Source organism: Mycotypha africana (assembly GCF_025528875.1).
Source record: "Mycotypha africana strain NRRL 2978 chromosome Unknown BDF20scaffold_6, whole genome shotgun sequence".
Lineage (NCBI taxonomy): Eukaryota > Fungi > Mucoromycota > Mucoromycetes > Mucorales > Mycotyphaceae > Mycotypha > Mycotypha africana.
Genome location: NW_026515730.1, coordinates 1,488,855 through 1,512,585, shown reverse-complemented (window position 1 = coordinate 1,512,585; position 23,731 = coordinate 1,488,855). Strand labels below are relative to the sequence as shown.

Sequence of the window (23,731 nt, the reverse complement as noted above, 5' to 3'; positions counted from 1 at the left end):
TATCCCATCCGTTAGTTATCTACGTGGTCCCTTTTTTCTTTTTTTCTTTTTTCTTTTCACTCCATCCCCTCGTCTCTCAACTCGCTACATTAATAGAAAAGGATAGGATGTCTGACAAGCCCAAAGGAAACGCCACTTCTGGTGCTAGGCTGTTCAGAACACGTTGCGCCAATTGTCATACTGTGGCTCAAGTAAAGTTGTCTCAAATAAAAAACAGAAAAAAAAGAATGGGCGAAAAATTTGCCAGAAATTGACACAAAATATATTATGCATGTGCCCTTGTGCTTTGTATTGCTCTACTCGTAGTTTGCGCCGCATAGAATTGGACCCAACCTCCATGGTGTGTTAGGAAAACAGTCTGGACAAGCGATTAATTATCCTTTTACCAATGCAATGAAGGATAGACACGTGACATGGAACGAGCAAACATTAGACAATGTAGGTGCTTGCTTTTCCGTCCTATAAGCTGATCTACGATTTTTTTTTGTACAACCATCACTGACACACATATTACTTGACAGTTCATAGAAAATCCCAAAAAATTTATCCCCGGTACCAAGATGGCATTTGCTGGATTCAAAAACCCACAGCAACGAGCGGATGTCATTGCTTACCTGAAGGTAATTCATTTCATTTAACAAAGCTCCTGCCAACAGTGGGCGGGCTTCCATAAGATTCACCACTGAGAGATCTTCTATTGTTTATTAGGAAGCTACTCAATAGATCGAAAAGTAGCCATTTTTATTTACTATCTACATCATGGTTTTAATTTATGATTCAAAGAGACGATTCTCTTATTCTGAGCTCAATCATCTATACAATAATAATAATAATATTGAAAAAGTTTCTAAATCACGGGACCGGCCCTTTTCTTGGCTGTCCTCGGAGAACCTTACTATTCCTTTACATCTCTCTGCGCTTCTTCTTGCCCTACATAGATAGTTTAAATATCTTTTAGTCATGGTAGACCATACACATTCATTTTGCACAACTAGACAACTCACGTTTCGCTGCATTCAAAAGTTCTCTATTGGCTTGACGTTGTTCTAATGCAGCTGTAGGCACTTTTGTACCTAACGCTCCAAAAATCAATCTCTTGGCTGCCATATTTCGTTGACGAGGTATGGATGCGGGATCTATCATCAAGAGCAGCATACCAAAATGTTTAGATCATCGTCGAAAAGCTATCTCCTTGTTCAATTGCTTACTTTTATTCTCCACCTGTCCTTTATAAGGACGAACTTTTGCTACAGGATTATGTATGTGATCTACATAAGCCTTTTTGGCTGCATAAAAATAAACAAATAAATAAATAACTTTACTGAACAAAGCACCTCTCTAAGACCCCCCCCCCAATCTATCCTACCTGTCTGCGGATGCTGAAAGATGATCAGCGCGTGTGTATTATCCACCCATTTGATACTGTATCCACCTCTCACATGAGCATACTCTTGAAACATCTCTCTTAAATGGGATGTTTTGTAGGAGCTAGGGAAATCATAACACTCAAGAATAGTCGTCAAGTCTTCCGCCACGCCTACATAAATATGTATAAATTCGTTCGAGTTAGAATGATGCACATAAAGAGGGGGCGCTGCTATCAAGTTACCATGTACAGTGGCGACTGTTTCTGTTTTGATCGTTTGTGGCTCTGAAAAATCATTCCTATCTTGGGATGAAATGGTCTTGCTATTTTTTCTATTTTGAAAGGTAGGCTGACTTGGACGGCGTTGATTCACTGCAGGTTCTTCGTTCAAGACAAGCTTATTCACTTGGCTAGCGAGCACATCAATAGCATCCTAATATAAAGTAACCCGAATCAGTCAGCCTTTGAAGTGTCACCTTTTTTTTCTTGGGGAAAAGCGAAATTCTTACAGTTTCTTTTAAAGACTTTTGATCTGTATGGGGAGAGTTGTCATGTTGACTGTGTTGCATTGAATCCTTGCTCGTTTCGCTCTGAGAGGGCAGGGTAGAAGGTGCTTTGAACCGACCTCGACCACGTCGTTTTACTTCTGGTTCTGCTGTCATTGTCGTTGAAGCATGTGTACGATTGGGTTGAGTCTGAGTCTCTCTAGCAGTATCTTGTTGTTGTTGTTGTTGTTGTTGTTCACGGCTTTCAGCCGTTGTTTTACTTTGCAACGCCGGTTGTTTGGGTGGAGACAAAGGCCTTTCTGACTGTGTGCTGCTTTGAATGGAAGAGGAGGAAGGAGGCGCTTTAAAGCGACCTCGTCCACGTCTTTTTACCTCGGGTTCAGCCTGCTTTGAAGTGGACGATGCACTTGACAATGTGCGATCGATAGTGTCTGTCCTTTGTGCGGAGGAGTCCTGCTCTTCTCTACTTTTCGGGATGGACCGATCGCGTGGCGAAGCTGAATTACTGGACGGGTTGTTCTCCATGTTGAGGCGAGAATACAAAAAAAAAAAAAACCAACGAAACGCGGGGCTTGACAACTACTGAAACCAAGCTGCATTGATTTGTAACTTGAGCAGATACCATACGGTTTCCCGCGCGGGTAGGAAAAGTGACCAAGTCACGCACATTCAACTGAGGAACGAACAACTCATTAACAAAGCAACACCAACACAATGTCCTTCACACAATGACAACCGTAGTAACGCTCAAGAAGAGTCAGTCATTGCTGCAGAAAGAAAAGGAGCTGGTGTACTCCGCACCAGTTTTAAATTTATATTTTGTTTCAATAGAGTGATGAGTTAAATAAATGATAATGGTGAGTTCTATATACATGAATTAAGGATGGAAGGAACTAAAATACAATTGTTTGTTTTAGATGAAGGGTAGTGCTAAGTTTTGGGATGCAATTCAAAATCTAATCATAAACATCAGGTCCTGTAGGTAGTTGATGCCCAGAGGTCGTCTCTAGGCCAGGAATCTCGTCCAAAGATAAATAAATAATAATGACTGGTAATTTCTTTCGCACTTGTACACTAGGTGCAAAAAAAGAAAACAGTTTTGATCCATGTTGGTACATGTATGCTCTAGTTATCATGATGGCATTGAAAGAATTTACCTGTCCAATTCAACATCTTCGGTAGGATCCCATTGCTCTGTCACTGATACACTTCCAATCTGAGTATACTGATGTAACGTGCCTTGCATCTTTCGTTTTACCAATTCAATGACTGTCACTGCTTTATTCACAAATTGTCCCTTTCCTACGACAACAATATGTTTCTTCTTTTCCTCCTATCATTCACAAAAGCAGGATGAGAAGATGGCGCATCCCTATTTTCAAACATCCTGCACTGGCTTTGTTACGCTTACCTGTAATAACTTGAGGCAAACATCTACATAGACTGGTATTTTACTATGTTTTATTCTGACTTCGTTATCAGCTGGAGGCTTTTCTTCTTGATCAGCGTTCACATCTTTCTTTGTTCTACGGTAGTTTTCCACTATATCATTGATTAGCGTTTTGTTTCTTTGACCATCATAACACTCATGATGAGTATAAGGAAAAAAGCATAGGATCAGAAGCAAAACAAATCGGTTTCATTTTTAATCCAAACCTCCATCCAATGCCTTTACTAGTCCCACCCTTGTTAACACACAATCAAAAACTCTACTCCATGAAATGTAGGGTCGACGGAAGGTTGTTCAATAGATGTTGCTTTGTCTATTTGAACCCACATTTTCCCCGTTCCCCCATAAATTTGAGTCTCTCTTTCGTTCTTTATCCACTCGAGAAAACGAAGCTATGTTTTGCCCAAGTTCAGGTCGAAAGATTCTTCCAAAACCTCGCCCTCCCTTAAGAAAGAGAGAGAAAGGAAAGGAATAAAATATGTCAGGTCATCCTTTACCGCCACCGTATAAAGAGCTTTCATAGGAACGGTCTAACAATGACCAACCCAAAAAAAAGAAAGGAGAAACTCGATAACGTGTGATCTGTTTCCTCCATCACCTCCTTTAAGAGCATGTTAATCTATGTCCGGCCTTACGCTACTTATATTCACAGCTCAGAATAAAGAGCAAGATTTCGAACAATATATCGGATGTTTTGCAATTCTGCAAAAAAGTGACAAGTTGAGCTGATGTGCGAAAACAGAAAAGTGGATTGACAAAGGAGGAGGATGTGGCTAATCAAACCTTTTACTGACTCATCATAGTCTATGCCTAGTTGCTTTTTTTACTTTTTTTCATAAGCTCTACTAATTAAAACGCGATGACTTACTGTGTTATTCTCTTTGTGTCTTTGGTGAAAGGTAGCTGGGCAAAGACGCACTCAAACACGAATGGGTTAAGTAGGGATCATTCTCGGGCAAAATGTTTTGCCCAGTCACACCCTCCGTAAAATGCTGAAATAGTAGTACCAGCTGCTTTCAAGTGCAAAAGCCAAGTTCATAAAATGAAAGATTATGTCATTCTCATATGTGCTTCAACAGGGAGTTCAAAGACTGCAATAAAACTGCATGAGTTTTGTTATTGTTTGGGGACAACATGACTAACGTTACGTTGGTTTATTTACTTTCTCTCAATGCAAATGACCTTTGACTGAAATGGAAAAAAAGCGGGTGGCAATATAAGCTTCTTCTTTTATCTTGAAGAAGATTGATGTGCTCTTAATGAAAAAAAAAAAAAACAAAAAGAAAAAACTACTGCTTACTGTTTGTTGGAAGAACACCAAATATGGTCATTTGCCTAAATAAAGGATTCCCCTGAAAGCCCAAAGAAAAAAAAAAAAAAAGAAAAAAAAATTTAATCTTAACAAAACCTTCTTCCCCTTTTTTACCGACATCTTCTTACCACTCTTCATTTTTTTTTTTTTTTCTTATTCTGTTTTTATTCAAAGAGTGTATTTCTAGGGAACATTTGCCTTTCGATGGGACAAACCGATAGTACATTAAAAGGGTCATTTACCTTTGCTTATTCAAAAGACCTGGAAAAGTATCAATATAACATTGTACGGTCCATCGAAGAAAAACAGGAGGATGTCATGATAGAGACTTCAACTTTTGATAATGTGCTTACCCATCCTGAACTCTATGCTCTCACTACAACCATAACCACCATCGCGCCACCCTCCTCAACAACAGAAAATCAGAAGGAGGGTTCTCTACTATTGAAGGATTCATCCTCAGTAACATTAAACTCTATGGATACTGTTACATCAATTAATAGCAGTAAAACATCATCTTCGGAAAAGCGTCCGGATTCTGGATATTTGTCCTCAGCCCAACACGAGGAAAAGTTGGAGCTGGCAAACGACTTAGCCTACATCGATTCTACCTACTATTCATCCCTACACTTCCATCGTGTTACAGCCACCACTCATACTTTGAGTGCTAATAAAGCGCTCCCGTTGGTATCAGCGGCAAGCATGGCCGTAAAAAATGAGGAGCCAGCGGAAAAGGATAAAATGGATATGAACATGAATGGGAGCGGAGTCAAGTTTTCATTTGCAGATGTGATATCTGCCTCATCTGACAAAACCATTCGCGAAGTACGCCTGTCCAACAGATCTATTTGCCAGCTCAATCCCAATATGGGAATGCTTACGACCATCCGTAAGCTAGATCTGTAAGTTATAGAGAATGAACATGGGAAAGAAAGAGAGAGAGAGAGAGAGCATAATGAAAAGGAGGAGGAGCGGCCCTTCGTCACTTGTCAAGGAGATTAAAAAAATTAAAAAAGAGAGGGAGGCATCTAGGGGCAAATTTCATCAGCACGAGGACGGGTAGACCGACAATAGAACAAAAACAAAAGGTGTGGCAAACGAACGGGATGACCAGTGAACTAACATGATGGTCTGTCCATTTTCTAGGTCCAATAATCGTTTAACCGAATTACCTGAATCTGTCGGATGTATACAGAGTTTAGAAGTATTATGCTTGTCAAGGAATCAGTTAAAATCTATACCAGGCACCATTGGATATTTATCAAATTTATTAGAGCTTGATCTGTCTTATAACAAATTGGACTGCATTACGCCGTGTATAGGGTATCTCGATAAACTAAAAACACTCTCACTCGCTTTCAACCAAATTACTCGCTTACCCACCAATGTAGAAGGATTAATCAACCTCATCAATTTGGATTTGACACGCAATCCTCTTCAAATTTTACCTGCGGAAATTGCAAAATTACCCTTTCTACGTCGAATGCGTCTTGACGACTGCCCTTTGAACAAGGAAATGACCTATTCAACCAAGCATGATCCTCCCAGCCTATTGGAATTTTGCGCACGTACTATAGTTCGGAACAAGGTCCTTGACCTATCCACTTTAAAGCAGCAGCAGCAGCAGCAACAGCAGCAGCAGCATCGGCATCGACATCGACCCATATCATTACCACAACACCTTATCCATTACATTCAATCCGTAAAACGTTGTACCTCTTGTCGAGGCCCCTATTTTGAATCATACGTTCTACGCAGTCGGTTGATGGAAAAAGCAGACGTTTTCATTCCGTTGGAATATACTTTGTGTTCAGCGCATTGGTCAACTTGTGATGACCGTATCCTCAGCATGTTTAGTGTCCAACCTGAAACGACCAGTGATCTTGTGCCACTTCCTGATCGACCTACATTACCTACCCCATCAAAAACAGTCGCTAGAGAGAGGCATTCCTTGTTGAACAGGCGACTCCAGCGGCATTCAACCACTGCTTCCTGTAGCCGTGCTTCATTATCCAACGCGCAAACCACTGCAGTAGAAACCCGTCTGACGACTGTTATTTCGAACAATAGCAATCCGCATCCACAAGCTCGCTCAAGTTCAGTAGCAGCCAAACTTCGATCTAGCCGTAATAGCAGCAAAAGGACCTCCACTTTAGGAAGATTGACCTTCAACTTTAAAAAATCGAATAATCCAGCAGTATGATAAAAATTGTAACATCTCTCTTTTCTTTCCAATGCATTTGTACTTTTACCTTTGTAATTCCTATACCTCACTCTTTTCTTCATTTTCATCTCTTTTTCCCTTGTTTTTCATGATACCCACTTCTATCGCATTCTTGCATCTCAACTGAAAACAATAAAAGAAAAGCAAAAAAAAAAGAAAAAAAAAAGCTTAATATAAAAGTGCTATGGCGTCCAAAAAATAGTTACGTGTGGAAAGCGTTTTGATAAATAGAAAGCATAGACTTGGTTTAACAGAGTCTATTGAATTTGATAAAACTAAGCCATCTGAATATATTATGCAGCAGAGTGATCTGCTATTGATGATAAGGAGCCATGTTACTATTTTAAAGCCTTTTTGATATAATAGAAGCATTCGCTGCTTCAATCAATGTGATCCTTAGCTCGCTCTTTCTTTGCTAAAGATGCTATTCAATTTGATCCCATCACGTCCAAGAAAGTAAGCGCACCCTTTATTCCCTGCACTTGATAAGAAATATGATAATGGTGGCAACTGCGCGTCAGGATATGGATGAAATAATTGAACCAGCAATAACAATTAAAGCATTGGGACATCAGTGGCATTGATCTTACGAATATTCTGCTTCTAGTGACGAAGATGGAGACTCTATTGAATTTGATTCTTATTTACTTCCATTTACGGATTTAAGAAGTAGATAATCTAATTGTTGTTCCAAAAGGAACTCATATTCGATTGTTGTAACTGGTAAATACATTTGGCAAGAAACTATGTACAATTTTTTATTCAATAACAATAAAATACAAGTGGATGATAAGGGGTAAATTTATAATATTTATAGAATGAGTCAGTCTAATAGTGTTGTCTTGTTTAATTCATTCTCTTCTTCTTTCTTGCTTTTTGATGCTTCTCAAGCTTTCGTTTAGCAGCAAGAGCAGGGTTGGTCACTGCTAGAATGGCTTCTTTAGATTTACGCTCTTCTCTGCTCTTCAGGACCTGTTGACGAACACGTTGGTAAACAGCGAAATACACTGTGGGACCAGCCTTATTCTGAAGCAGATTGAGAATCTCATTTCCAAGTTGTTGGAGCGCATCTACAGATGTACAAAAGAACGTAAGTTGTCGAGCATTTTAGATTGTATAATGACTTCAAACTTACCAAAGCCTGCTGCTTTGTTTTGCTCATCATTGACAGTACGATAAATGGGCGCAATGACAGGCATTAGATAGGGTGGTACTTCGTCGGACGTCATAAGATTGCACATGGCAGCAAACCACTTGAAAATTGCAGAACGCTAATAATGGAAAAAAAAAATTCAAAAGATGTGTTAATTATTTGCATGTATCATTGATCATATGATAAAAACTTACAAGAATTATACCACTCTTGATCTTCCTAATAGCAGCACCTCGTGCGTTGAAAGAAGCCTTTCTGAATAACCAATTGAGAGACTTTTTATGCGCTGCTCCTTCAATCTTTGCCTTTGCAACTTGCGCTTCTCTATCATCTTTTTCATCTTCGATCACCTCATCTCCAGCATCATCAATTTTGATGTCTTCGGCAGGGGCGCCTTCAGCATCCTCTTCGTCAGGCATGTAGTAAAAGCATTTACCAATGAAGAACAAATTCTTGACAATCTGATCCGCTTGCTCTTGTGTAACATGATCACTTTTCAATTGTTCTAAAAAGTCAGTGGCTAATGCACGTAAAGTTTCTTTGTCCAAGTAACTCGACTTGATGTTGGTATCCTTGTTGACACGGCTTATAGCGTCAATTCCAGAAAAGTAAAGGCCATATAAACGTGTAGACGAAGAACGAATCCATGAATGAGGATAGAGCAGCATATGCTCCATACATCGCCAAATCGGTTCTGTTTCATTTTCGTACACAACCTTGGGTAAACTCTTGACCAATTTCGCAAAGGTATTGATGGCATAATAGGTAACTTCCCATTGAATGTCAACATCCATTGTATCGGCTTCTTGATCTTGATGCAATTCAGCTGTTTCATCCAAGCGTTCTTTGCTGCGGCTTAGAATAGCAGCAAGGCGCTGAACGAGATGCTCTGCTTGGAATCGTACTTGTGCACCAAAAGTATCAAGGACCAAGCCATACACTTGACAAGCAGCTCTTTGCAGGCTTGGCTTGGTATTTTGATCCAGCCATTTATCGAGCAATTTGTAAATAGTCGGTAAGCGATCTGGGATACGTAAAAGTAATTCTTTGATCAACGCAGCCGCCATTTCTCGACACTTGGATGAGTCATCATTTATCAAACGCATCACCAAAGCGAAGAAGATAGAGTCAACATAGTCGGCGAGCACTTCGGCACCAAATTTCGATATAATGTGATGGAGCAGTTCCATGATGGATTCACGTCCAGTTTCGTACGCGAACTCCAAATTCTTAACAACAAAAGTCATTTGTTGTTTAAGTCTGCCCTTACCCTGAGGATAATCCATCAAGAACATAAAGTAAACGGAACGAGCTTGTTCACGAATTTCTTTACTGTGATTTGTCACCATGATGTTGGAAACAGTATCCATTAATTGATACATTTCGGGTGCCATAAATTTGCGCGTAATAATTGCACGAACTAATGCAAAAATAGTGCCTTGTCTTTCCACCTCTTCCATGTCAGGTTGAATAAAGTTGAGAATGTACGTCAGTTGAGCTTCTGTTAGCTTGGATTTGGAATTATCACGGATACAGACAGTTAAGAGTTTCAAACAGGCTTGAACAGTCGTTGCTTGAGATGATCCGGCGGATTTAATGATTTCAAATGCTCTATCAATGGATACGGCAACAGCAGATTCTATATTTGATAACTTCATTGGAATGAAGTGGCACATGACACGAGCAGCCAATATCACATTGGCAGATTGAGACGAATACAAAATATTACCAACAGCATTGACAAGCTTTCTGAGGCGCAGAACACATTCTTCGTTATCTAAATCAAATTTGGTTTTCTTGACAGCCGAAGTGAGCAGACTGAGGCCAAAATATACGAAACGATAAGCATTGACACGGTAGTAATCCACGGGTTCTGAAGTAGGACGCTTTATTTGAACCTCGAAATTCAATTCTTTCTGAGTCTTCTTTTGCTTTTGCTTGGGCTGAACCTTGAATTCTTCATTATTCTCAGTAATCAAATTGTATGCAAAATCCAGCAACTCTAACGACTCGAATTCAGGATTGTTTACCAGACCAATAGATATACGACGAAGCAAATCTTCAACTTTGCGCAAAGTACGGCTGCTTTCAGTGTTGGACATGATTTCCTTCAAAGGTATCAGAAGTAAGCCCACATTTTTAAAATGAATCACTTTTGCAACCATTTCAAAAGAGGCAGGACTACGGCGACTCTTGGCTTCTTTCGTCTTACCAGTCATTTCATCAGCATCTTTTTCTTTTCCTGCAGCGCCAAAGATATCATTGCAAAGAATGTCTACTAACTGTTCTAGACAATAATCGAGATCACCCGTTTGAAGTCGAGGGAACATATCAAGCAAAAGAGAATTGACAGTGTAGCCTAACACATGTAATTCGTAGCCCTTCTGCAATGCAGCTCGAAGCTCCTTGAGTATAAACTCAAAATAGGAAGGTCCCAAAAAGGCACTGATCTTGATCAGCGTATCACGGGTAGTATCTCTCACATCTTGTGCTCTACTGCGAATAATATGACAGACAGAGGTCAATAAACCTGGTAAGTTGACACGCTTGGATTTTTCGGGAAGATGACAAAGTAACTTGGCAATACCCAAAGCAAGGGGAATGCGAACAATGACAGAGCCTCTGCTCTTATTATTATTCAATAAATTATTGAGTTCCGGTAAGACCTTTTCAATGAGCGTATCATGAACCTTTTCTGCTTTATCTTTCACTTCATCGATAACATCAGGCTCAACTTCTTCAATTTCTTTTTCTACACTTTCTTCTTGCAATTTTCCTTCCTCCTTCGCAGCTCGTTTCTTGATTTCTTCGTCGGTTAAATAGTCAATTCTCACTTTCTGACGACCCATGATCTTTTTCACAGTTTCATCAGATAGTTCAATATGATGAAGATCGAAATGGAAAGCATCAAGAATACCAATCACCACACGAACGAACAATCTTTCTTTTTCATCATTCTCCTTGACGAGTCCAAGATAATTCTGAAGCAAACGGTAATAATGATTCCAGGGAAGCGCCTTCGCCAATGAAGAAATGGTCAAAGTACATTGATGAAGCAAATTGTGATCTACTGTGCGATCACTCTCCTTGAAGAAAGCTGTAATAATAGGAAGGAAGATATTGTTGATGGTCGATGGCTTCAAAGTAGACATTTCAGCATATTCAGCTAGACGCGTCAGGGCACGGGCACGACGATGAATTTGCATATGATAGATATTATTGAAGAAGTTGACCTCTTCGTCACCATCTCCAAGTAGGGGAACCATATCCTCGAACATGGATAGCTCGGGGAAAGTCTTGATACAAGCATTTAAAAGAGTAACGAACTCTAAACGAACCAATTCGATACGTGAGCGAAGACCGGACTTGATAGATGGGTATATAACGTGGTGTACATAACCCAACAGCTTGCGCTTTTCTTCCTCGTCAGCTTGCTCAGCAGTAACTTTAAGAAACTGGGTCATACAGTGAGTTGCAGAACCACGAATAGCCATTTCCTCTGGTTCATGCATACAATAAGCCAATTGATGTAAGATAGGGAACCATTGATGAGCGTTAAACTCTCGCAGGTGTGAATCGGCAATAGCAGTAAGAGCATCCAACATGCTATCATAGTCCCGTTGATCCACCCGCTTTTTAGAATAGGTATTCAACTTGGACAGAAGCTCATCCACTTTAACAAGCTCGGGATCGATATCTGCGAACGCATGGAAAACATCCAACAAACCAGTGCGGCTTTCACGAGAGTACGCTGTTTGAAACATTGAGGATGCCACAACATAATAATGACTGTATAAGGCGGATCCAAGTTCAAAACCAGGAATGATACGTATGAACTTGGCCCAAATAGTAAAAATATCTTGCTTTGACTTTTCCGGAACAGTACGGGATGGCTTTCTCAAATTTGGAAGTAGAGCTGCAACAATAGCTGCTGCTTGTTCGCCATTCTCTGTATAAGGTGCAATGCGTGCAATAATCGCAATTTCACGTACAGTATATCGACCAGTTCCAAACTTACTTTCATCCTTGGCTTGAGTGATACGATATTTGAGATTATTCAATAGCAAATCAACATGAGGAACGATAAGCTTGTTTTTCAGTGAGACACCATCATCGATCTCCATTGCGTTATCACAAATATCCAAAATTGACTCAACAATTTCTAATACGATATTAAGAACAGGTTCGGCCAGGCTCTTCATGGTTAAAGTAGCCACAATTTGAGGTATAACTTGATTATCATAATCAACCAAGTAAACAGCATAGTTACTCTTTCTTGACCAAACAAGGAATAGATTGAGAAGGGAGGACACATCCTGAGCACTGTCAGAAGGCAAAGTAGGCAAACGTTTGGTAATGAAAGATGAGAACATAGCGGGTATGAAGGCGGTGAAATTAAAATCTCCGTTGATTTTGAGCATTTCTACTACACGCTTGATAGCTAAAGCTGTTACTTCTTTGGAGCGGGCGCTTTGTAAATTCTCCACCTTACTTCCGCCATCGATCTCCATACCATCCTGACCATTGCTAACACGACTATGGCTGAAATTAATGATGTATAGAACGACCTTTAGCAGATCAGGTAAAAATGGTATAGCATGTGTGGCCAATTGTTTTAGAGTGTCTTCCAACAGATTCAAAAAACCAACTTGTTTTCTCCATGCAACATGCTCCATCACGCGTTTTCCTTCCTCCCTAAAGCTAAACGAAGTTACATCTCCATTGTCATCTATATTAACGCCAGGTAACGCAAGGATTTCTTTGAAGGGCTCCATAGCGAGATCAAGGAAGTATCCAATTTCAGTTTTTTCGCAGCATGCTATGGCTCCTAAAATAATTTTTCTACGCGTATTTTTGCTGGTTTTATTACCACTTTTGGTTTTCTGAATGAGTCGACCATAAAGAACACGCATCACAACCGGCATCAGGCCTTCACGATGCGCTGGATCAATCATCAATTGCTCTCCGTTTTGTATAAATATAGAAAGTTCATCACGGAAACGGACATCATCCAATAAATTACGCAAGTTATCTGCATAGGGCTTCACATTAGGATCCTTCCAGGTAAAAATGCATTCTAAAGCGGCAGCTTGTAATTTGGCATCACCCATGGCTATAATACGCATGAATACGGCATACAATTCAGTCGCTTTATAAGCGGCTTTGGGATTCTTGAAAACTGCAAATATAGCAAGCCAACTGGCCATTTTGTCCTTGACAGCTTTACTAGACCGTGTTAGAATTTCAAATTCATCCTGGGCCACATCATCCTTTGCTTGTTGCACCTCTTCCTCATCCTTGTCTGAAATGAACTCGTTTTCAAAAAATTTGAAAAAAAGAGCTATCAAATGGCGTCCCTTGTTTTCCGTAATGGTAGGTGTTTCTTTTAAAGTGACTAACAATAAATTATAGTAATTCCAGAAATCCATATGTTCATTCTTTTGATGACAGATTGTTGCGAAAACAGTTGCAGCTGTTCGTCCATTATCCTGAGACATAGTGCTCCAACATTTATCTTCAAGCTGAGAGAAAAAATCGAACGTAGGACATTCAAAAGAAATGCTGCCTGTCTTCGTTGCATTACTGGGTTTGATCTCATTCTCCATATCTAAATGGACCAGCACCTCCCTCTTCAATCCATCCCACACTAAGGATTTTTCATCCTCAAATTTGAAAAATTCGCCATAAACAATTTCCCAGTACATTTCAGGTTTGATTTGTGAGAAAGTCACTAGAAGCTTTCTGGCTTCATTCCAAAGAGGACGCAAATTGATGGTAAAGACACCCAGAGCTAGCCTGGGAATGAAGTCGAGATACAAATCGGGTGTACGTCTGGAGCTGGTAATCAGATCTAGTTTTTGAATCAACATGACTTTATCGCGGTATTCTTTAAAAGTTGCTTCTGTTTCTTCCATTTGTAAGGCGAGTCTGACAATTTCCGCTGTCTCCGGTATCTTATGGTCTTCATCAGCCTTGAGAAGTGGCTGCTCGAACAAGGCTAGAATTTTCAAGGTATACAATCGAACGTCATGCTGATAAGAAGCCAGATTCAATTTGAGAACGGGATATACGTGCTCGAGCTGTTGTACTGTAAACTTGTCTTTATCATCATTACTAAAAAGCAAACATTCGATTATGAATTTTTGACTTCCTATTTCGTTAAGTAGTTTAGATAGCTTACCTTGAATAGAGAAGATCGAGATACATAAATATCCCACATAAAACACCAGCATTCTGAGAGTGTTTTATCAACACTTCACCTATTAGTTTATCGTGAATATTTCTCAATTTGCTCAAAATGGCTCCATTATTGGCGGCCATGCCAGCTAATGATTCAACTGTTAACCCTAACAGTGTTTCCAAAACGTAATTCTTATCAGCCAAGATGTATTTTGTATTGACAATTGCCCGTTCGGTTTGATGCTCCAAAAATTCAGAAAGGGCGGTGAATAAGGATGATATGACTTCTGAGGCTTTATCATTTGAGACTTGTATTTTTGGCAGAATGCGTAAAGCAGCCGCCAAAATTGTGATATTAGATATTGCTGACATTTCAGACTACATTTCAAAAAGATTATCGATAACCAAATTTGTATTCTTAGACTTTGACTTCCACAATAAGCTTACCTTTTCTATATCAATACTGTTTAGAATATCTCTTTCAGTGGCCCAATCATAATTGCAATGTAACAAATCCAAAATGCCGTCAGCGATCGATTTTTGACCTTCTCCAGAAACTGTAGGAAATCGAATAAGACCTTCTGCTGTTAATGAGGAAGAAAGAGTTCCACTGCTTAGGACAAGTGCATCACTAAGGAGTAATTTTGAAAGAAATATAACTGTTTCCTTTGGATGGCTGTAAAATTGTCTGGATGTGTATTTAACTATATAAGATAGGCACACTTGTGTGAAGCTCGACCACTTTAACTCAGCCAGTGACAGATAAAATCCATATACCAACTCTACATCATCAAAGTTGTTTACAATATCTAAAATGACACGACTACCACTGATGATGATTTCCAAAGATCCATGATTGAAGACTCCGATTACAGAACGTAGTAGTTGCTTATAAGTATAGTTGGTATAGGTGTTGATAGGTGCAGCTAGAATCAACTTAGCAGCATTATGCAGACTTGCGATAACTTGTTTAAAATTTTCCACACGACTACCTTTTCTTACAGTAACAGTCATATTAATCAATGATAACAAGATAGCTATAATTTTCTCGTCTGCTTTTTCTGCTTCTTTAACTTGGTTGTCTAAATTGTCGAGAAGAATCTTAACGATAGGCGTAAAGTGTTGTCGGTGAGTGTGATGCAGAATAAGGAGGGTTGTTTTTGTCATAATACTGTGAACTGAGTTGCTCGCTAAACTTTCTGTTGCTGTATCCTCATCGCAGCATTGTTTCAAAAGTTCTTTGAAAATAGATTCTGCACGAGAATGAAGTCGGTGATCAACTTGTTTGATAGACTCGAAAAACAACATTGAAAGGCCTTCTTCAAATTCTGTAGATGAATTTGTTCGTACAGTATCTAATATGTAATGGATAATTTTTGCAAGGTCTGCTCCTCTAGTTTTCCTCAGTAGGTATGCAAACGCTTCGGCTGCGAAATGTCGAATATATGGCTTTGCTTGATTATCTTCTCCTAGTAAATTGGCCATCATTCTACAATGAAATTTTGTAAGCATAAATACCGAATTTAGGAAGCCAAACCCTATTTACTTACGAAAAAGTTCTGTCTAATTCAGGCAAGATTTGCCTTGACAAAAATTTGAATAGATATGCTATGCAGTTGAAAACACTCTACAGATGAAATATCATGTCAGTAAATATTCGTTAAAGCTTATGACTGACATTGACATAGTTACTTCTAGCAAACGGATATCTTTTTGGTAGACTAAAGGAAGGATTGAGGAGAGGAGCCGGGCATAATAAGGATAAAATTCGCCTTCCAAATCTTTTGCAAGTTTCGTAATCAAACTAATGAAAAAACAACTTAGCTTCCACTATTCAATTTGTAAATATAACAGTTCACAATTTACTCTAAGATGCCATCTAAAGCCATGCTTTCTTGCACTTGTAAATGCCTCTCCAAAATATTTATGATTTGTTCTTTGTGATGGATAATAGAAGGTAATGATTTGACAAGTGGTTGGATTTCTCTGGAAAAATCTTTAAAGTGCCGAGTTGAATTCAAATCTTTCCAGTTGAGTAATGCTTCATAGAAAAATGAACCATGTTCGTCTGGCTCATCGTCGATCAGTCGAGATCTACGCACAACATCGATCTTGATGCGTTCTACTCTGGTTTTGAAGGTTTGATACTAAATGGAAGAAAAGATAAGTCAAGAGTATCAGGTAAAAAAGCTACTACCTGACATACCTTAAACCGGTTTGTGCCCTGACCAGTGTTCAACTCTAGAGGGATTGCATTATCCTTCATTATCGTACAATTCCTTGTCAGAGAGTGCTGAGAATAGACTGATCGCTTTTTCGTTATCTAACCTTTTTGTCCCTTTGGATTTTGCATAAGCGAGGAAAAGCAGTCCGACATTTATTCGTAAAGTTACTGCAATGCAGGAATGCTCTAATTAATGATACCTTATGTTTGTAGTTACTGTGATGATTGAACGGGCTGGGACCATAAATTATCAATCCTCAAAGCAAAATATGCTAAATATATACTTCCATTCTTTATTTTTCAGGGTAAGGAAAAACATGGAAGATAGCAATACAGATTCCTATAATATCAGATAGACTTTTTGAAGTGGTATATTAATTGTCAACTACGGTTATGCAATTTAAAACAGCTCTATATATGTACAAAATTTGACTTTCACAGGAAAGACGGATGATGTTATATTGAAGGTAAGGATGCAAGCCTATCAATTAGGTTATAGTCAGAAAATAAACTATAAACTGCCTTGAAGGATGTATTCGATACTGGTATTAATGAATTCCTTTTTGGGTGTCATATCAAATCCAAAGAAAGCACTTAATTGTTCACGTACTACATCAGAAAAAGAAAACGGTAAGCGTCACTTTTTTTTGATAATAATGTTTTTGCAGTAAGTTAGAGCACGAACCTTGCTTTTTAGTTATGCTCATCAAGTTGGCTGTTTGTAGAATAATTTTAATTTCCGATAAAATATCTTCATCTGAGGGAAAACCTGGAGGCATCATAGGCTGTAAGGCGTCTTGTGATGAAGGGAAAGAGAAATTGCTCATTGGCCTTGTCGGCGGATCAAAATCACTTTGATTTCCTCCTATCAATGGTTGTTGTTGTTGAGCTGTCAACATACTATTTCTATCTTGATTCATGATATAACTGGCATCACCCATCATGGGGGTCAAATAACCGTTATTGACGTAGTTTGGACCATAGCTATGAATAGACATGGCTTGAGATATTCTATGCATGGCTAGATCTTGACTATTCATTGCTCTTGACGCTGTATCGTATTCAGCTGAGCTATGACTAATGACTGATCCAGCATAGTTCATTGGACTTACTGGCCGTTGCATACTATTTTGATATCTTCCGTTGACTGGGGTGGCAGCGTTAGTATCGCGGTAGTAGTCATAGTCGGCAAAAATCTGACTTTCAGCAATCTGACTTGTAGCAATCTGACTTCCACCAAACTGAGAACGGTTACCGTACATCATATTCATAGGAGGTCGAGAACCATACGTTTGACGGCTTCTAAACGAATTACCTGTATAGCCCGTTATCCTGCTGCCGGATGAACCCATTTCCCATAATTCTTGCTCATAAACACTCCATTTTTTCATAGGAATCATTTTCTCGTCAAACTTTTCGTCGTCGGCCACAATAATTTTTCTTTGGGAATCACCAACGACAACACGGGTATTACCCCAAGAGAAATCATCAAAATGCCAGAAGGAGTAGACTGGTAGTAGGAAAGCATAAACTGGAAGTGCCAAAAGATAGAAAAACATCCAACCAATGTGCTGCCATTCACGTCTTAGCATAAACACCAAAATCTGCAATGCGTACAATCCTGCTAACATCCCTATGGCAAGCGTAGGGAACGGCCCAGCATGAGCTGCAATGGTATAAATCAGATAAATCAAATAACAGAAAGAAACAGGTAATGTCAAGGTACCGATTAAATCGATAAGAACGACAAACCGCATTGAGAATAGGCAAAAACCACAGAGGTCATTTAACAAAACCACTTCAAGAAGATTGTGAATAGTAGAGTTGATCCAGCGACGACGTTGAGATAGCAAAACACGCCATTTATCAGGCGCAACTGTACGGCACATAGCATGGGGAGTGAATTTCATTTTATGCTGAGGGAAATACTTCATCATAAGAGTTGTCAAATATCGATCTTCACCAAGCGATAGTAGATTCTTTTTATGCAAGGTATCCACATGATTTTCAGCGTAGTCATGGACCACATTAGGGGAAATGATTAAAGGTTCATTTTTAACAGGCGTGCGTACACGATACATGCAGAAACAACCAGGAAGACAGGTAACCGAGCCAAACAAACTCTCAAAGGATTTAGCGAGATAATGAGAGATATAATATTCATAAACTTGAATCATGGTTGTCCAAGACTGTTGTTCATTAGCTAAAGTTGTTTCACCACAGATACCCATAATACGAGCATCGTGCAACATAGATGAAATCAAGTAGGAGAGGGAATGCGGCATAACTTCTGTATCTGAATCCACCATAAGAATATATTCATAAAAGGAAGGATTGACGCCAATAACATTTTTGATTTGATGGTACATTTCCAGTTCCAAGGGAGTCATTTCACTATCGAAGTGGACCCGATTGAGGAAGTTCATCAAGATCATTTGCGAATCACGCTTACCACGGTTACCTGGTTTGGCTCTTTCAGATGCTTTGCCCACCTTCGCTACTACGATATAAGGGACAACGTGACCTTCATGTTCGTAAAGTCCAGAGTAAACTTTACCATAGTTCAGCTGTTTTGCACCTTCACCTACAGATTTAAACATCAAAGGTTCCGGATCCTGCTTCGTATCATAACCTAGAATATCCAACAGTATACGCGGTGTTGGTCGATCGTTACCACTACCCATCACCATACCATCAGCAATCAAGAAAAGTAGCTTGCGTTTGTCATCGTACTTCAAAACAGTGAGGGAATCGATTGTTTTCTTTAAAGAAACCTCGTCTTCAGTATAACAAGGCACCTGACAAATAACAAATTTATCATGGTCTTCTGGTGTCGGAGTGCTTCCGAATTGCAATGATGCCAAAAACTTGACCAAGATTACCGCACACATAACGCAAGCCATAGCGAGTAGTAAATAATTAGAGAAGGTACATCGTGGGGTGTCACGGGGATCAACGTAACCGATCAAGAAATAGTTATCCAGACAGTTCATATTCATTTCCTGCTCTTCAACACTCATTTTATCTTTGTACATTTCCCATTTCTTCGTCGCGTCTGTACCTTTGAAACGTGTGAAAAGGTCTTCCACAGTACCTGATAAAAATTTGTATTCACTGGCAACACTTGCGCCTGCATAGGTATCAATTGTTGTAAAATAATCTTGAAGGTCGTACACTTTGTTGTACATAGCCATGGCAGCGCGACCCCAGCTGTCTGCATCAGCTTTAAGATCTTTCATACGATGAACCAGAGTACCTTTTTTATATTCACTAATTCTTGGAAGGAATGTTTTCCAGTACCAATAAGGGTCTTGTGTGTCATTAAGGAAGGAATATTGCACTTGACCGCCAGAATAATGGATGAAAGAAGCTTGCTGACTGTTAGTAGTGTTGGGTATAATACGGACATTATCATTAGTGACTAAACCGGAGCATGCTACTGTTAATGGAGGAGGAATTGAGGAAGAAACATCCTGTCCTGCCAATGCCGCCATTGCATCCGGAGTACCAAACATATTATGAGAGCCATGACTGGTTTTAGCGAACTGTGTCATGTCATAGACATTGCCTCGAACACTCATATAGTTATCATTTTCGACATTATGTGCTTGGACATCAGAAATTGAGTACATGGTCGATGTTCCTGGACAAACTACAGGGCCAAGGCCGACAATGAAGAATAATACAATAAATGAGAAGAGGCCAATTAGCATACAAAGGGTAACCTTTTCTCGCCAGGCCATTTGTATATCCGGTCGCTTCATTTTGCCAAACCAGGCTAAGAATGGCGATGGAATCCAGAATGTCATGAGCCAAACAAAACGCACCCACCATCGTCGCACCCTGGTAATAGGAACTTCTTCCACGTTTTCTATTTTAGGAGCCTGAATGTCTTCAACCATCTTACTCATATCCATGTTAGGTCCAAAACTACAAAAATAGATAAGTGGAAATAAAATACAACAAAGAATTAAGCATCATACTTTGTAAAGGCTTTTTCTGACAGACTTAAAGACATTAATTGAACTTACCCTTCCGCTAAACCATTGATACCCCACTCCGATTCTTCACCCCATTGACTACCATCGATATCACGCTTATCTTCGCTATAGCCATAGCTTGCAGCATCATCTGCAGTTTCTAAATGATTCCTGTCGTACATAGCTTCTTCATAATCAGGATGGTTCTCAAAGTATGGCTGACCTTCTGTAGAAAAAGCTTTTTCGGAAGCCATTTCAACACTTGGCACACCTCCTATACCCATGGCTTCCATTTTCAATTCTTCTCTCTCCCGCTTTTCAGCTAAACGTAATCCATCTTCAAGTCCTTTCCATATGTCGTAACTTAACCAGACCATCTGTTGACCAACAAAGACATTTTGCTGATTCCATTTCATTAATTGACAAGCTTGCTTGATTTTTTCTTTTTCACTATTACTGTCTAGCTCTTGCTCTGTTTCTGTTGCAATTTCAAGTGATAGGGAATTGATGAATGCTTCATATCGATCTGTGAATTCTTCAAAGGTATAATAGTATGCGAATTCATAGTGGTGACGCACAATTAATTCCGGGATCAAGAAGGCTCGTACTTGTGTCTGAACGCGATTATGATCAAATTCAGGCGCTTGTATATCGTTAGGCCTTATATGGATGATATTATAGAGTTTTGTGTCAGCCATTGAGAAAATAATATCACGCAATGTCATATAAAGCTGATCTGTTACGGTCATTTGCTGGAGGTTTTCGTACGCCTCCTCTGGTTTTTTTATCTGCTTTTTGAGCTCATCATCAATGTGTTCATTACTTTCTGACGGTATTGGCTCCTCGATTCCATTGTTAGCAGTTTGCGGTTGTCTTCCATTTCTATGTTTAGTCGGCTTTCTCTTTAAAGTTGGAGCACGAGTTGGTTTACTACTAAGTTGAGCTTTTACAATTGTACGGTCATCTTTTGGATGTGATTCCGTAGCCATGGCACTTCCTTGGAAAAGATTGGATATGAATGCGTTGGAGCTACTGTCTCTCAGCAAATTGACAAAATCAGGCGATAGCTCATCCAAGTTACGTTCTAAGAACTGATCAGCTGTATAGTGTACAGTACCAGAGAAGTGATTAATACCGAAAGAAAACGTTTGAGAGCCTCTACATAAAGAAGTATGGCTGGAATGTTGACGCTGGAGAGTCACCAAAAAGTTTGCATTAGTAGCATCGGTCACACCTGATTGTTGTCTCGCAGTATCTCGATCCATGAGTCCAACAATTCCACCAAGCCCTAATGATGATGAGTTGCTGAATATCTCCTGTTTATTGTAAGCATCATCAACTAGTTGCTTCTTTGTCTTTCCGAAGAGAAGCTCCAAGCAAGCAGAATTGTCAATGACTGGAATCGTCGGCAAAGGCACACCATCATTGATCATGAGCTCGTTCAATCCCTTATTATTGCCAAAACTTTCCTCGACCAAAAAGTGATGAATACGTTCATTTGCGAGATTAACACAAAATTCTTGAAAGCCGTTTGTTTTGAAGTTTTGGAAACCGAACTGATCCATAATACCGATGACATTGGCTGGTTCTTTGGTATTACTGTAGCAAATCTTTCTGTTGATCGATTCAATAATCCATAAGAATAGAATATTGTATAGCGCACAAGCCAAGCTATCACGCTGTTCACCTGCAGTTTGTGGATTCAAGAAAATGGTGCACACTTCTTTTCCAATCAATTTTAACTTATATGTTAAGCAGGTTTCTAATTTACTGGACGAAACACCAAGCATCATAGCTACTTTATCAAGAGCGTCATAATTTTTGACCACACAAGCCTCTTGGGCTTGTGTATCCGCATTTTCAATAAACTGTATATTACCAATATGCAAGACAGCTGCTAGCAACTGGAAAATTTGTGTTACTGTTTTTGCTTTAAATCCACACATTTTCAAGGCACTCTTTAGATCACTGAATTCAGTTTCGTCGTTCCAATCTGAGGTTGAAATGATATTACAGCTGGATTGATTAAGGTAATTGAAATATTCTGGCTTAAAGTTGATATGCAGTGCATTTTTCTCTTCTACAGTCGTACCGGCTAAAAGAGAATAGAAGACATGGTATGTGCGTTCGTTGGGTGGCACTTGTGTCACTCGCGATTTGTCAAACTGATAAGCCAATGTCTTTGTTCCCAAAATTCGGCCCCGTTCATTAAATTGAATTTCCTGAAACATGCCAAACTTAGAAGCTGACACGTTTTGTGTAGTATGAGCATGGCCGAAGGCTTCGATAATTACCAGTGCGTTTTGGATCTGTGAGCTTAATTTATTCTCTCTTTTGTTGTGTGTTGACAATTGAAGAAGTTCGCAAAGAAAATGCGTTCGCGTTGTGCTTTTTCCCGAACCAGTAATGCCACTACAGAAAAGTGATTAGTTAACATGACACAAAAGACGTGGCGCTGCCTTGGAAAAAAAAAGTACCTTAATATGACACTTTGATCTTCTCCTGTGCGTCTCATATGGAAGTATACTTTCGTTGCTAAATCATAGACATGAGGTTGTAATGATGGTCTCTGCTCTGTAAGGTCCTTATAACCGATCTCCGCATAAGAACGTAATGTGTCATCATTTAAAAGTTCAAGAGTCTGATAAGGGTTGACAACGACCAAGGTCGAGTAACCTAATTGGGTATACGGTAGGTTTCGTCTATATCTATTTTCCAAAAATATAGCAACTGCTTCTTCGGTGGGTATTGTCTTATCATTAGTGTATAAGCTGACGAGGTCCGTGTGTGATTCTTCTTGCATTTTTTCCACGTTGAACTGGAATAAATTGAATAAATATGGAAATAGGTACTGTTGACGTTGATAGCTTTACGTAAGCTAACGCTTTCAAATTTTAATGTCGCAGAGAGAAATATTTAAATGCTTTCTATTACAATAAATTATCTTTGGAAAAGAAAGAGTGGCTAGGCGGGTATACGTATCCTTTATATATATCCATATGTCGAGCTATTGTGGAGAATGAATTTCTGCTATTTTTAACATTCACTTTTGACACCTCTGGGTTGAAATTCCCTTTGGACAAATACGGCTGGACAATTTTTGTTCCATAAAGTAAGGTCAGACCAAAAAACGATCCGAATATTGAAGAAAGCCATAACGTATGTAATTACATGCCAAACCAAAAGGCTTTTCGATTGTACCGTTTTTACTGTATTTGTGACAATGACTCGCTATAAATACCTCATAATTGCTAAAAAATTGCTCAATTAACCAAGTAAGTATTTAATTGAAGTAATTTAGACTGCAACTTAATACGTAAGCCTAAATCAGCTTGC

At 39.3% G+C, this 23,731-nt stretch overlaps 7 protein-coding genes across 7 annotated transcripts; 2 read left to right on the top strand and 5 right to left on the bottom strand.

Moving 5' to 3' along the window:
• Window positions 1–107: 107 nt before the first annotated feature.
• BDF20DRAFT_913861 (cytochrome c) lies at window positions 108–723 on the top strand (the record flags this gene model as incomplete). The annotated part of the gene is made up of 4 exons (XM_053084115.1): window positions 108–191; window positions 307–438; window positions 522–620; window positions 709–723. 4 exons carry the CDS (start codon window positions 108–110, stop codon window positions 721–723), a joined length of 330 nt encoding a protein of 109 aa, XP_052935832.1.
• Window positions 724–1,059: 336 nt separating this feature from the next.
• BDF20DRAFT_573927 (uncharacterized protein) lies at window positions 1,060–1,494 on the bottom strand. The gene is made up of 2 exons (XM_053075781.1): window positions 1,367–1,494; window positions 1,060–1,286 (listed from the first exon to the last, which is right to left on the bottom strand). The coding sequence occupies exons 1-2, from the start codon at window positions 1,458–1,460 to the stop codon at window positions 1,171–1,173; spliced, it is 210 nt and encodes a 69-aa protein (XP_052935831.1). The 5' UTR covers window positions 1,461–1,494; the 3' UTR covers window positions 1,060–1,170.
• Window positions 1,495–1,587: 93 nt separating this feature from the next.
• BDF20DRAFT_573826 (uncharacterized protein) lies at window positions 1,588–2,612 on the bottom strand. Its single transcript, XM_053075780.1, has one exon. The coding sequence runs from the start codon at window positions 2,395–2,397 to the stop codon at window positions 1,789–1,791; it is 609 nt and encodes a 202-aa protein (XP_052935830.1). The 5' UTR covers window positions 2,398–2,612; the 3' UTR covers window positions 1,588–1,788.
• Window positions 2,428–4,308, bottom strand: BDF20DRAFT_875428 (uncharacterized protein). The gene is made up of 4 exons (XM_053081324.1): window positions 4,191–4,308; window positions 3,284–3,414; window positions 3,030–3,205; window positions 2,428–2,946 (listed from the first exon to the last, which is right to left on the bottom strand). Coding segments are annotated over exons 1-4 (426 nt in total). The 5' UTR covers window positions 4,192–4,308; the 3' UTR covers window positions 2,428–2,828.
• BDF20DRAFT_836334 (uncharacterized protein) lies at window positions 4,182–6,837 on the top strand (the record flags this gene model as incomplete). The annotated part of the gene is made up of 3 exons (XM_053078945.1): window positions 4,182–4,306; window positions 4,811–5,536; window positions 5,781–6,837. The coding sequence occupies 3 exons, from the start codon at window positions 4,182–4,184 to the stop codon at window positions 6,835–6,837; spliced, it is 1,908 nt and encodes a 635-aa protein (XP_052935828.1).
• Window positions 6,838–7,563: 726 nt separating this feature from the next.
• BDF20DRAFT_875419 (armadillo-type protein) lies at window positions 7,564–16,574 on the bottom strand. Its single transcript, XM_053081323.1, has 8 exons — window positions 16,398–16,574; window positions 16,058–16,338; window positions 15,884–15,995; window positions 15,742–15,818; window positions 14,639–15,680; window positions 14,193–14,569; window positions 8,206–14,125; window positions 7,564–8,129 (listed from the first exon to the last, which is right to left on the bottom strand). The coding sequence occupies exons 1-8, from the start codon at window positions 16,455–16,457 to the stop codon at window positions 7,929–7,931; spliced, it is 8,070 nt and encodes a 2,689-aa protein (XP_052935827.1). The 5' UTR covers window positions 16,458–16,574; the 3' UTR covers window positions 7,564–7,928.
• A 122-nt stretch (window positions 16,575–16,696) lies between these two features.
• On the bottom strand, window positions 16,697–23,336 carry BDF20DRAFT_958818 (chitin synthase-domain-containing protein). The gene is made up of 4 exons (XM_053084929.1): window positions 22,873–23,336; window positions 20,447–22,807; window positions 17,101–20,345; window positions 16,697–17,024 (listed from the first exon to the last, which is right to left on the bottom strand). Exons 1-4 carry the CDS (start codon window positions 23,196–23,198, stop codon window positions 16,927–16,929), a joined length of 6,030 nt encoding a protein of 2,009 aa, XP_052935826.1. The 5' UTR covers window positions 23,199–23,336; the 3' UTR covers window positions 16,697–16,926.
• Between the last annotated feature and the right edge of the window lie 395 nt (window positions 23,337–23,731).